Source organism: Notechis scutatus, chromosome 6, assembly GCF_049901735.1.
Source record: "Notechis scutatus isolate UNSWTSFEM ecotype Mainland chromosome 6, rNotScu1.2, whole genome shotgun sequence".
Taxonomy (NCBI): Eukaryota; Metazoa; Chordata; class Lepidosauria; order Squamata; family Elapidae; genus Notechis; species Notechis scutatus.
In genome coordinates, this window is record NC_142014.1 from 52,611,166 (window position 1) to 52,625,569 (window position 14,404).

Below are 14,404 nucleotides of genomic sequence, written 5' to 3' on the forward strand. Positions count from 1 at the left end.
TTTTTCCTGCCATATCTGCAATAGTGCCTAGTGGATTTTGTGATCAAAGATCTGACAGTGAATGGGTTCCTTGATATCAGGATTGTGAGTTTCCCACCTCCCAATCCACACTGTTCCATCCTATCAACCTGTCGGTCAATTAATTTGTTAATTTGTGAATATAAGTTTACAGGAAGACTAACAATGCCAATTTTATTTCATTTATTTGATTTATATAGATGTCCATCTAACAAGTCACTCTGGGTAGCTTGCAAGATTGAAATACAAAAGCCCACCATGCATAACCCTTAATGACCATGGATTAACCATAACCCCCCTCTCCATCAATAATAACTCATTTACCCACCTGGCCCAAATGCTTGAGGAAAACAGGCAGTCTTTCCATACCTTGAAGTCATAAGAGGGTCATGAGATGAAATAGGAGGGTAGATGTAGAAAGCAAACAATCAGGTCTGAACATGTGATGACTTTGGTTGCATTGCTGCAAGGAAAATTCCAATCCCAATTGTGAACATAAGTTGAAGACTACATGTAGTGATTAACAGTCACCTCTCCCTGAACACTGCTAAGGCTCAGAGTCTTGTAAGAAAAGAGGGGAACGGAGAGGGATGCATCATAGGGCATCATAAGCAATTTCGTCTCCCCCCCCCCACAGGATATTCCACTTCCCTTAAGGAGAACAGCTCTGAGGGCAGCACCAATCACTGGCCCCACAGCTGAAGTAGAATAGGGTTTAGCAATGAGGTAACACAAAGTATACCAGCAATTTTTTGTTCTACCTCGTGAAATAGAGGAAAATAATAATGTCAGGAGGAAGGCCCCTAAAAGGATTTAATGCAAACTCAAGAATCTTTCCATATAAGATGAAGATTTTTAACTAAATAAGTAGAGTACTGAACTTGCCAGTAATTCCAAGTACTGAATTGAATTTCAAGAATGTTATTTAAAAAACTGCTGACTCAGATAAAATTACACTATATCTAAAAATGTAATACCTGCTATAACAAGTTCATTTAAAGTCATTGGTCAATAAAAGAGCTGGCACAAATGGATCTGTCTGCTCTTGGCAAGGCTGAGATAAATTTGATTCCTTCAAGAATAGAAAATGTAATTGGAAAAATATCTCAATCATTGCAGCATTCCTATTATAAAGACAAGGGCTATTGAAGTTATCAATTTAGTGCAAATTTCATGTCAAGTGCACCAATTGGCCTGAGAAAAAAGTAGAGACTAAAATAAGGAGAGTGGCTTTAACTGTCTATGAAAGCCTCCTGGTTTTAACTTGTATCAATTTAAATTGCATTAGAAATTTGCTATATCCATTACCTGTCCTCTACAGAATATTACTTTCACCATGTAACATATTCTTTTATAAAAAGATAGTAAAGATTAAAAATGTAAACTAATTTTAAAACTTTTGTGTTGAAGCAATCATTTAAATCTGCTTCTCACTTGCATGTTTCAAAAGAACACTTTATTATTACTTTATTAGGATTAATATGGAGTTAGCAGCTATTATATATCCAAATAATTCATTTTCAACTTTAAGATCGCATACAATCCATCTTTGGTGGCGGGGGGAGCACACTTCAACTGAGATGTAATGTGCAATTTGAGGGTCACAGCTCCTGCTCAAAAAACAGGTGGCAGCTATGGCCAGGAAGGTCTTTGCACAACTTTATCTTTTATATCAGTTGCACCTGCTCCTGGACTGAGACAAGGTGTGCCTGCCATCACATCTTAATCATTTCCCAGTTGGATTACTGTGACACACTGTACATGAGGGTGCCTTTGAAGATAACCCAGAAATGCAGCAGTATGGCCAATTAAGGGCACACCTTGTATACCACTACACTGCAATCTGCATTTATTCCCAATAGGCTTTCCAGGTGCAGTTCAAGGTGCTGCTTATCACCTATAAAGCTACACATGACAGAAACTGGGTTATTTGTGGGAGTCTCTCTGCTTATTCTAATAGTATAGCAATGCTGCAGGAGTCCCTTCCCTTCATTTGGTAAGATCCAGGAAGTATGTCTTTTTTATTTGCCCGTTTACTCAAGACGGCAAATGTATACAACAACAAATCTTCCTCTTATTTTCCCCACAACAACCACTCTGTGAAGTGGGTTGGGCGGACAATAACAGGTCACCTAGAGGGCTTTCACAGCTAAGACAGGACTAATAGCCTCTTGCATTCTAGCCAGGTGCCTTAACCACTAGACACTGCCTGGATTTTAGAATGTCCTCCCCTTTAACCAATATTGGTCTTCAGAAAAACAATAAAAATGTCTTTTTTCTTGGGCACTGAGGCCAAATTGATTAGCATTCTCACCTGGAAGGATATAAGGTAAATTTAGTATTCCAGATTTCTTACCAATTTCTGTTGCCATTTTTAACCACATGGCTTCTTTACTGTTTATTTCATTGTTATTGATTGTATACTATCCAGAATTGCAATTATACAAGTTGGTCAGCTATATAAATTCAAATGAATAAATATATGCCATGAACATAAATGTTTCTATCTTATATCTTGATTAATTTCATGCTGTATGAGGAATCAAGAGTGACAATAAGAATGAGAGGATAACTGAGGTCTACCAGGAATAGAAAAAAGAACCTAGTCTGTAATGTGAAATATAATGGTGAATAGGCGGCAATACAAATCTAATAAATAAATAATAGGGCGGAATGAGAATCGGCACCAAATTGCCTTTTTTGTAGTATTTTTTATTAAAGATTACAACAGTAAAAACTAATACAGCCTAAAACAAAATAGGTGTCAAAAAGAAAAATAATATATAACTTTCCTCTTCATCACAGCAAGCAACAATTTTAGTAACTTTCTCAAATAATTCACCTTCTCTTAAAATGAAGTGATCTTTATATCCCATCTTAAATCCATAAAACTTCATTTCAGGAATACATTTAATGAACGGCAAAACTCATCTTTAACAGTCCTTCATATGTTAATGGGTTTTTAAAAATTACCCCTGAAAGTGTAACACGAGCCACTCAGAACAAAATCCTTTATGTTCAATAGAGCTGAATTCCTAGTACCTGCCCTGATTTGATTCTAGTAAACCCCATTTAATTCTATAGCATGTGTTTCTGACACCGTAAATTCAGATTATACTGCAGTTCAAGTCCTGGTCTCCTAATATTTTTTTGCTTTCAGAGTGCATATGTTTAAAGCGATACATTTTAATAACCTATTAAATGTTTAGTAGGCTATTTTATACTTTATAAATGTTAGTATTGATTGCTAGTTGTCTTACGTTACTTAGAACCGAAGCGATTACATAGCAACCAAATTTGTAGATCAGAATGAAAGATCAGAACGCATTGCTAGCTTGAGATACAATGAGATACAATTTCTCCTTCCTTCGCCTTCTTACAAATACATCATTTTCTTATTCCTTTTTCCAAACCGCTGTTGCGCTAACGGATTACATAACACTACGCCACCCACCCGGGATGAAAGACACCGGAAGTGTGGCGACTTTAGGCAAAGTAAAGCAAAGTGAGTCAAAGGAAGGGTGGCCAAAAAAAAAACACCAAAAAAACCCTGCACTCGGAAGTAGCATAATCATGAAAAGACCATAGAGCTGAAACAGAAAGGAAGTTCAAGATAATTCACGTGTCTGGAGGGAGGGAAAAATGTCCGCTTCCCTGCTAAGGAAGGGACTGGAACTACTGGAGTCGGTGGGAGGTAACCAAGGGCGGCAGGGTGGTCAAAGGAGAAAAAGGGAGAATTCTTTCGGCTAAATAAATCCCTCTTGTTTCTCTGTCCGATAAATAGTGTCCGGCTCCTCCTCTCAAAGATCAGGGACCGCCGCCCGACCCAATAATCGGTTGAAAAAAAAGAAAAACAAGAGTGCAAGGTCCAAAAGAGACAAGGCCACAATCAAAGGAAGAATCATCAAATCTGCATTAGGTGAGTAGGGGGAAGATGGAGAATGAAGATCAAGTGGACGACCCTCATTTAATTTATTGGTTGACTCAGCCTTCCGAGGTCGGTAAAAATGAGGGCCCAGATTGTTGTGGGGCGATATGCTGACTCTGTAAACCGCTTAGAGAGGGCTGTAAAGCGGTATATAAGTAAGCGCTATTGCTATTCGGTATCATGCTTTGGTTACGCCTAACTAGTGCAAATTTTTGAGCTGTACTTTTGCAGTTAAACAATAAATGCATAACATTGCATGGAAGTTTCCATTCTATATTTAAGCAAAAAAGAAACCTCTATTCAGCTGATGTCAATTTAAAATCTTTGTATACAATGTTATGCAGAGAGACATATGACCGACATGCATGAGAGTTGTAGCATAACATTTTTATTTTTTCTTATTAATGTAACTATATTTTACCTACTTTGTTACCTCCTTTCATATCCCATTCAAGATAACTTGTAATTTCAAGCAATATACATGCTAAGAAATTGACAATATATGCTTCTTCCCAAGTTATTAAAAAAATAAAATAAAATCATGTATTATTGTGTTGAAGAAAAAAAGTGTTCTAAAGGCAGAGCCCTTGCATGTCATAGCTTGATAGTGGTGATGATATTTTCATCCTATCTTTTTATAATGTATATGTACTCAAAATTGAGGTGGTGTGGTCTGTGCCCAAGCTAAAACTTGTATGTGTTATATGTTTTGGTCAAGGCACAGAACAAAATAGATCTATTCCAGGAGGGAGTAATTGAATGTGGTGTAGATAAAAGCAAGGGAGAAGAGAATGAGGAAGTGGCAGGAACAGTGAAGGTGCTTCCCTCTCTTCAGTATCCACGAGTGTGATATATTCTATACATCTGCCCATGCCCAAATCTTTGCATTTTATTTCTTCCTTTCAGCAGTACCAGTGCCCAAGTGTGGGTTATAGTACCAAACTTCCTGCCCTCTGAACATCCAGTTTCTTCTCTTCCTGCTATTCCCTGAGCAGTTTGCTGATGTTCTCATGCTTATATCCTATCACTCCATTTGCTGATTCAATTATTTTCAGTTCTTCCATCAATGTACCATAATAGGTTTGACCATGCTCCAAAGCTCATTCTTTATTCATTTAGTGCAACAAGAAAACCCCAAAGTTTGGCCTACATTCCCATATAAGCTGAAAGCATATTTTGGAGTAGTTACCCACAACTTGGAGATCATGTTTTTGATTATAGCTGTCATGTTCCTCAGCCAACAGAGCTATATTTTGTGATTTATATTTGAGTTTACTTAGAGACAACCAGGTTGCAGACTATTGCATACAAAACTCCTTGAAATCTTATGCAGTACACAGGTTTTCCCAATAACTAAATAATAAAATGCATTGATGAGTATAAAACCTTCCACTGATTTTGTCATGTGAACAAACTCCCTTAGGAAAAAGGTTTTGTTTTTTGGTTTGGTTTTATCATCTTATTTACTGCATGTGAAAATTCACATATACCTTGATGCAATGTGAAACCTCCAAAATAGTGGCTGCAGGAAATCAAATTAAAACATGAGGCAAGTGGGATGAATCAGGCTTATAATTGCACTCCCTAAAGACAAATATGAATATATTTCCTCTTGAATTTTATCTACATGCTTTCTTATTGTATTGCTTTTTCCAGAGGAATATCAGAAACATCAAGCAGCTGACCACTTTAAGAAGAACATGCAGTATATGATGGGTACTCATTTTGTGGCAGACAGTACAATTACTGAAAAGGTCAGTTTGTTTACTTGTCACTTGTTTATTTGGGGAGAGATGCTATTAGAATTTTTTTTAAAAAAAGACAATTCTGTTTACACAATTGATAGCTTTTTGAGAAGGGAGCTTGTTTCTCAGTATAAACATGTTTCTCATGTCTATTTCCAATTTTTTCTAATTTACTTGCCAAATATTTTAGATCTTGAGTTTTCAAATTGAATTGTTTGAAATTAGCACTGTGTGATTCAAAGCACAAATTGTAATTCATAGCCTATATGGGCATAGCCTTAGAGCATCTGTTAGGAATACCTTAAAGTTCTCCCAGGATCATGCATCATATCTGGAGAAATACCTCTGAATACAGATAAAAAGCTGTTTTCTAATGCTCCAACAAATACAATCCTTGAGTGGTGCTTAGGACTGCATACAAGGACCTGTATCTATCATCAATGTAATAAAATACTCTATTAAATTTGGTTAAACCTGGAAGATTTATTATACAACTGATTAATGATATATATATATATATATTAAAAGGTATTGAGGTACTATTTTTCCTTTACATTCTTTCTATAGATTTTAACCCAAAATAGAGGGAGGAAAGCTAAAGACCTCCCTGTAGAAAAAGTGAAGAAGAAGCATCCAGAAGGAACGGTCTTCACTGAAGAAGACTTCCAGAGATTTGAGAGAGAGTATTTTGGAAGAGCTGGAACAATCTGACAAAAATAATTTGTCCATCATTGCTAAAAATATCAGCATCAGTGAGCAAATGCTCACACAAGTACGTCTATTATAAGACTATAGTATTTCTACATGCGATCTGCTCAACTGTTGCACTTCATATGGAAAGACGGTTTGTGCCCAGAGTGGAGAATCCAGATCTTTGATGCTGAGTTTTGACATATGACTCTCTTAAGATTATCTTTTGACTGTTTGCTAGAAAAAATATCTACCTTGAACCACACAAAACAGTCCTTTGCCACATTTGTTAGGAGTAAATTAAGCTAAATAATTTCTATACATATGGAAGAGGGAAATTGGATTTCATACTGCAATATCAGAGCTGAAAGGATGTGCTTTATTGTTAAACAGTGGTTGGAAAATTCATACTGATGCAATATTTATAGTGGTAAAATTATGCATTTCATGATAACTATGTAGTTACCACATAAGAACAGTAATTTGTGCATTTTGATAAAAATCATGCAAACCCACTGAAACATGTTATTTTTTGCATCCCTTACCCATTACCAGCATTTAGCTACTTATAATATGTATCACCCATTGTAGTTTTTTCACTAGTAGGATGTGGTTATCAGTTATTTATTTGCATCACACTTGGACTAGATGACCTACAAGGTTCCTTCCAACTTTGATTATCTGTTATCTGTTACCTTTAATATTTTTTACAAATAATTCAAGATGGTGAACATATCCATCACACCTTCCTCCTCCTATTTTCCCCATAACAAAAATTGTGATGTAGTCCAGGCTGAGAGTGACCAGCCCAAAGTCATAACTCAGAATAGTCATGTTTGAAAATACTTCTGCCTGAAAGTGCACAATACTTCAGATTTAAATGGAGTTGGCTACAGTGGCATGTGTCTTGCGAAACCCAACCAGTTTAATTTGTAGTTCAGTGTACTGGATGAACCTAGACAAATATATACATTAAGCAGACCACAGTAGTTGACAAGGTTACTGCTAACCACGTTAGTATGTTGAGCAAACATACTAATATTTGAAGTTATAATCCTGAAAAAAGCTGTAAGAATGGTGTCTTCTATTTATTCTTTTCAAGAGTGTAAGGAATAAACTATTCTACTTTCTACTTTTCAAATCATATAAAGCAAGTTAACCTTACTTATTTTTAAAAAGTATAAAGCTGCCCAATTCAGAGTGACTCTGGGTGGCTGAAATTATTCCATTTTGCAGGAAGGAGCACATGTTCACATTTTACTAGCTGAACATGCATTTCTGTTGTAAAATTAATCAAATTTTACAGGTTTCCCTAATGTACTATCCTAAGATAAATTATTCTATTATGCTAGGCTACTGTGATTAGTTTGTAGCTGAGCATTTGCGTGAAAGCCACAAGTGATGGATGATTCATAGGAAGTCTTTTCTTCCCCCAACCACTGCCAATACCCTTCCCACACCTTCCTCGCCACCTACCTTCTACACCAGCTCTGCCAGAATGAATTTCAATTCATATTTCAATTCAATTCATGTTTGGAACAAAATAGTCCCAGCCTCAAACATCTGAAAAACAAGCTAGGTAGTGGTTTCTCAGTTGCTATCTAATACGCTATAAAGAAACAGAACTTTCTTTGAATATATTAATATTTAACAAATGTTATCTAATTAAGCTTTTTATTTAATTTAAATTTTATAGCTACTTAATTACACAATTAGCTGTTATCTAGAGTTAGCTTCAGCATTTAGTAATTACAATGTAGTGAAGCTAATTGTTAACAACTTGTAAGAGAGTCTGAATTGTTTGAAAGAATCAAAATTATTGATATTGATCATTTATACATGAAAATTTACAAATACAAAACAATTGCTTAAGTGGTAGACAATTTGTGTTGCTCATAAACTTAAAATTTACTGTGGTTAGAAAGAATGGCATTCCACATTTGCTTGGGATCAAAATAACTGGTAAGTTCAGCCTGTGCTTTAAATCAAACTGAATTTCTACGTTTGATGTTAGAATATTGGATAAGGTTATACAGAATGTTCTAAACATCCTGAGCATATAAAGCTAATCCTGTTAATCTGCATTTTTTTATATTTTGATCCATTTGCAGGAAAAGAAAGATTTTGTTCCACTTATACCGTAGCATGAAAAATTAGTTTTGGGGGAGTACAGAAAAAAAGCAGTAACAGTGATCATGATTGAGACAAGGTAGGGAACAGGTAGAATATGCCACACTGGAAGCCTATTCCTTACGGTTGAGACATTTAAAGCTTACAAACTTGTACTTTAGCAGAAACCAAGGTGAAGTAAAGCACGTGTTTTAAAAGCTGAATGGGATGTTACACTGGGGGCTTGTTCTATATTTCCAAGATACCATTAAGTCATTTGGGCTAATCTTTTCATAATGACAGTAACAAAGATGGGACAGGTGCTGGAAGATTAAGAATGGGCCACCCTGTACTCCATACTGGAATTACTCTGGGGGAAAATGGGGCTAAGTACATACTTGTTCTATTTGTCCTGTATATCATTGTGGAGTGCAGGTTATTGCAGCCAAAACCTGAAACTACAAACATTTTGGGTTTTCTCCTGGCATGTATTTTTTACTTACAAAATGTATATAGCCACCCCATCTCATCAAGTCAACTCTGGGTGGCATACAATAGTTGGGACACTGCAACAGATAAAAAGCATAAAAATCCATATTGTTAAAAAAAAACTCTAGGTGAGAGTAATGGAACCATATAAGTATATTGTTCTTCCAGTCTACTGATGACATAACCAGGTCTTTCAAAATATTAAGGAAACCATTACATTAATACCCAAAAAGGAATCGCCTCTTAAATCTGAAAACTATGCCTATTGCTACTGAATGACTATTTAGAATTGGCTAAGACTAAAAACAGTCCTATAAGAATTTACCAAAACCAATGTAAATTCTTACTGAAAACAATTTTGGATATTATAGAATACCCAAAACAAGCAAGAGGCATTTTCTCCATGTAATTTTTGATAAGTTAGCTTAAATAAGTTTAAAATTCTAGTTTAGATTTTGATGAGAACCTAAGCAAGAAAGGAACCTCTTAGGGTAGTGTATTCAATAAATACCTGATTGTTTCTAATTTTTTAAGTAAGCAGCAGGTTCCTCATGTCCAATGTTTTCTTGAGAAGTGGTCCAGGCCAAAATTGTATATATGTGAGCTCTAATAACTCAAAAACTTACTAATGTAAAAATTGCACCTCTTGAAAATTCAATTAGTCATTAACAGGATTGTGCCAATATTATGGATGCTATTGTTACACGGAACATAGCTGCTGGGCATGCTCCTTGACTCAAATTATGCTAGCCAACAAATGTGTCACAAGCAAAATATGTTTGAACTATATATTTTTTCCCTAAGGGTCTTTCTACCTTGGACTTGTGAGACTGTTTCTACTTAAGCATAGATGTTAATCTACCTTTCCAGTTCAAGTGCTGTTTTGGTCATGGGCACACCAAAGAACCTTACTATGATTTATTAACAAAAAATGCAATTATCCATATTGTTTATACTGGTCTTGAAAGTTTTGAAGCAATTAAGGCAACATGAGGGATGTGGGTAGAGACATAAATTGAGAGCATGATGTGGTATTAGTGTAAGTTCCATTTAAAAAAATAGTGTTGACAAGAAAGCTAAACATTTGGTAGTGGCTGATCAACCAAGTCCAAAATTAACAAAAAGTATGAAGGCACAGATTCAAGTAGAATGGTTTTAAGATTGAAAAAAATGTAAAATATTTGACAAATATGAACTGTGTTGTTCCAAAATTGTAATACATGGAATGAAATTTAAAAAGGCATCTAAACTGCAATTGCTGTCTTTTTGCCGTTCATTTTAATGTGTTTAACTGAAGGACCCAAATAAGTTTCAAACAAAACTTCACTGAATATACATATATCCAAATTAGAAAATAATTTATTAAGCATTAATAGTTGTTGGCAGTAAGCAATATACATGCATGTAACTCCTACTCTACTACTCTATTCTGGGGCTTTAACCTTTTTACCCTTAGCGTTGCGGACTTCTTCAATCAGATCTTTTAAATATTTAATTTCTTTGCTCAGGGAATCAACTTTAGCTGTCAGGGCTTCATTTTTTTGCTCTAATTCTCTACACTCTCCTGATATAGCTTCTTGCTCTGCCCTTTTCTTCTGTCTATATCGTGTGGCAGCTGTCTTATTCTGCTCCATCTTCTTCAGTTTCTTATCTATTCTTTCTTCTTTAACCTTTAATATGATTCCTGGAGGGCGATCGTAAGGCTTGGGCCTCACAGAAACATCAAGCTGGGTTGTAACTGATTGGTTATCACCGAGGGAACTAGTAGAAGTGGCAGGACTTTGTTGAGGTGACTCTAGGTAAGACTCTGGGCTCATACATATTCCACTATCATTGTCAGAATGTGCTTCATCCTCTTTTTCACTCTTGGGAAACACTAAAGTAGCGGGGGGTTCTGTTTTCTTGTCTCCTTCAAGAATATCTACTTCACTACCTAGCTCTAAACTGAATGAATGGTCAACAGTAGAAATCAATGGCCCTTGGGGTACTGGAAATGGCAACAATGTAGTCAATGGGGCCACCTGGTCTGCTTCAGGAGACCTGGGGGATTGGTTAATTGGTTCTGGCAATAATAAACTTTCTTTGCTGGGAATTTCTTCAATGGGCGGGTCAAGAAGGTCACACGTGTCTTCCAACGTGGCCATGAGCTCATCTGGGGAGATGGTGGCTTCCAGATCAATACCTAACAGCGCATCAAAGTCAAACTCCTTTAGGTCCATCTTCTCCACCATCCACTCCATGCCAGAAAAGGCATCCTCTGTAAAACAAACAAACAAAGCTATTCCAAAGATGATCTCAATAAATACCAAAAAAAAATTCTCCCTCTGCTTTAGATCCATTAAACTATATACATTTAAATAGATCAAACACCTCAAAAGGTTACCCAATTGGGAGAATATAATTTATCTTACTCTGGTTGCAGTCTGTGGCATTCCAACTGCCCACCATATCATCCAGCCAATCGGAGGAGCCCACTTTAGCCTTAGCGCTGGAGAACCCATGCAAACTGAAGTTCTTGGCCACCTCCAAGTAGTCATCCAAGAGCCCCAGACCTTCATCAGCCACCAAACACTGCTGGCTGAATGGGGACCGAAAGTCCCCCAACAACATCTCTGTGTTTGAGAAGCTCATTTTGGTCACGTTTTAGTACTTTGTTGTCAATTTGTCTAGACAAATAGATGGTGTCTTTGTAGATTACAGCAAAGCTGCTGTGTGATGATTTGAAAAACCTGGAATAAACAAGATAACAATTATTTAAAAAGCTTTTCGATTTGAATTTCTAGTTAAAAACCACATAGGACAAATTGTGCATGGTAATACTGCAGCAATGATTCCTAAAGTTCCAGGTTTTTTTCCCCCTCTAGATTTTATCTGAAGTCTGTCTTTGACACTCATTAGAACTACAGTACAACAGCGCCAACTAGAATTTGTTCAGCAAGTCAGTTCTCTATTTCCTCCTAACTACACAGCTTCAATTCAATCTCCACCCATCTTGGTCTGAATCATGAATTCATTAGTGACAACAGCTGCAGCCATTTCGTGATCTGCTTGCTGTGCATGTCTATAACCTATAAATAGGCCGCCATTTTGTATCCTGCCACGTTTCCATTTAGGTCATTGAGAATCTTAATGATTGTTAAGAAGTAACAGCCCACATAAAACCACATTTGTTTATACCCACTTATTTAAAAATTGGCAGGTTCCACAAAAAGTTTGTTTTGAAATTACAGATAATTCATTACATCTTAACCTTAGACAATTCAAACCTGCATTCCACCCAAAGCCACTAGTTATTTCAGCAAAATGTTTTTAGACAGTCCTGTTAGTATATCTATAAAGGTTTTAATTCGTCGTATTTGTTGTGAAAAACTCTAGATTACTCTCTCTTCCAGTATGACAATTTTAACTTAATTGTTAGAAGTTCTATTTTTGTCCAGAAAAAAATAGTATACCAATTGCTTAAATCTCGGGGGATTTTCCCCGACAACAAAGGAAATCATTCTGCCTTCTAATTAGTCTGGGAAACCCAAAGGCTCATTAAACCACCTCCCCTTTTTCATAAATAGCCTAATTCACTAGTCTCGAATTCTTTGCGCTAAGCTATTTTCTTGGTAAGATCCCACCGCCTCCCGGTATTTTTCGGCCACGAACAAATGCTATTCCTTGTTTGAGATTTCCACTTTACACCCACATATTCGCAAACTCCAGCTGTTTTTAAGTCGATACATAGAACTTCGCTCCCTAAAGTCTCAATTCCCTAACCCGATCGTACAATGTGTCTTATCCTCTACGTTATTTAATAAAAGCCAATGCCTCCACCTTTAGTGGATTCCCACCTCCCGCCCCAAAATACTCACGCCATGGTTGCAGATGCTTGGAGGTGCCGAGGCCGCGGCCGCCGCTGCTGCGCTTCTGCTATGGCCGATGCCGTCGCTTGCGCTGCCGCCCCTACCATGCCATGGTGGCGGCCGCGTATATTAAAACCCCTCCTCAATTGCTCGATTGGTCACTGTCAAACTCCGAAAAAAAAAGTGGGGTGGAAACAGGTGCTATTATTTTTTATTTTTTCGGAAATGACAAAATAACACCCAATTCTTTTTCTCAACGAGACAATAGGGGCGAGAGTTTGCCAGTTTTCTCTTTATATAGTCAAATGAGATCCGGTAGAACCTCCTTTCACTAAGCAACGGTTCCAGAAAATCCTTCCGCTCAAGATCTTCGGCCCTGAATCTGTCCCTCTTGAAAAAGTAGACTTCCTCACAGAGCTCTCTTTGTAACGCCGGGGTTGAAGCAAATACTCCGCGAGGCTTCGTACCCGCATTCTATTAGACCTACTCAACAATTTGCGGAAGGATTACAGGGACTATTTTAAGTTGTTGAAGCATTACGTCGGTTACCGCCGCCGCTTCAATTAAGGTCAGACACGTGACGGTGAAAAAAAGGAATTCTAGCTTAGTTTTCCTATTGGCAGCCCAAGGGGGGGGGGGGTGCTCGATTCTGCATTCCAGTAGTTTGAGAAAGTACGTGAACACGAGGCACCTGATTGGTCGGCATCGTTAGCTTCGCGTGTCCTGTGGAGTGTTGGCTGAGCGAAGAAACCACGTCAAGGAATGTGCTTAATTGTTGGAGGATGGAGGGAAGGAAGAATTCTCTTGCAGGGTCGCCCAGGATCACTAAAAATAGAGTCGCGGGGTGGGGCTTCTGTTGTTTTCTGCTAAAATGCTGCTCTTTCTACCCACATTTTCTGTCTAGATGTCAATGAGAGATCAGCCTTCGTCCTTTTTTGCCAGACTCCCTTCTTTAGTCCTTCCTCCGTGTTCTCTCTTGGGGGGGTGGGGGATTGCAGAGGGGTTGAGACCTTCGCTAATCCCCAACCACCGCGCTCAAGGGGATGAGGGGGGCAAAATGGAGGGTGGAAGCTTTGGATAGCCCTCTAAGGGCAGGAAAGCTAAGCATCTGTTCTGGAAGTAGTAACCACTCCTCAGGCCTGGTCTAGGTGGAATCACCATACGTGGGAGATCCTACGCTCGGAGCCGTTTGTGACGCACCGCCCAAGAGGGCTCGGTCGGGGAAAGAGTTACCACAGCATCCGTTTCCTCGCTCTTCGGCTGGTGTGAAGAGCGCGGGAAGTCCATCCCTTCCCCCCAGACTGCTGAAGGGGGAAAAAAAAACCCGAGGTAGGCGCCTCGTTAGAACAGCCACCGCCCTTTGACTCGCGGATGGTTCGTGGCTGTCTGAGGGCGGGGTAGCATCAGCAGCTTTTCCGGCCCTGCTGCTGAGGAAAAGGCAGAGGCACAGGCTATTCCGGGCGGGCGGGGAGTTCTACGCGCAATAGCGTCACCTACAAAGTGGGCCTGATGTCCTGGACTTTACGAGGTTGAGGCTCGATAGGAGACGAAGTACCGCACCCTGTTCCCTGCGTGTT

At 38.1% G+C, this 14,404-nt stretch overlaps 2 protein-coding genes across 2 annotated transcripts; one reads left to right on the forward strand and one right to left on the reverse strand.

Moving 5' to 3' along the window:
• The first annotated feature begins 3,565 nt into the window (after positions 1–3,565).
• Positions 3,566–7,511, forward strand: RPS19BP1 (ribosomal protein S19 binding protein 1). The gene is made up of 4 exons (XM_026694851.2): positions 3,566–3,712; positions 3,803–3,937; positions 5,603–5,700; positions 6,259–7,511. The coding sequence occupies exons 1-4, from the start codon at positions 3,661–3,663 to the stop codon at positions 6,400–6,402; spliced, it is 429 nt and encodes a 142-aa protein (XP_026550636.1). The 5' UTR covers positions 3,566–3,660; the 3' UTR covers positions 6,403–7,511.
• Positions 7,512–10,320: 2,809 nt separating this feature from the next.
• Positions 10,321–13,096, reverse strand: ATF4 (activating transcription factor 4). The gene is made up of 3 exons (XM_026694850.2): positions 12,837–13,096; positions 11,391–11,708; positions 10,321–11,236 (listed from the first exon to the last, which is right to left on the reverse strand). The coding sequence occupies exons 2-3, from the start codon at positions 11,608–11,610 to the stop codon at positions 10,404–10,406; spliced, it is 1,053 nt and encodes a 350-aa protein (XP_026550635.1). The 5' UTR covers positions 11,611–11,708; positions 12,837–13,096; the 3' UTR covers positions 10,321–10,403.
• Between the last annotated feature and the right edge of the window lie 1,308 nt (positions 13,097–14,404).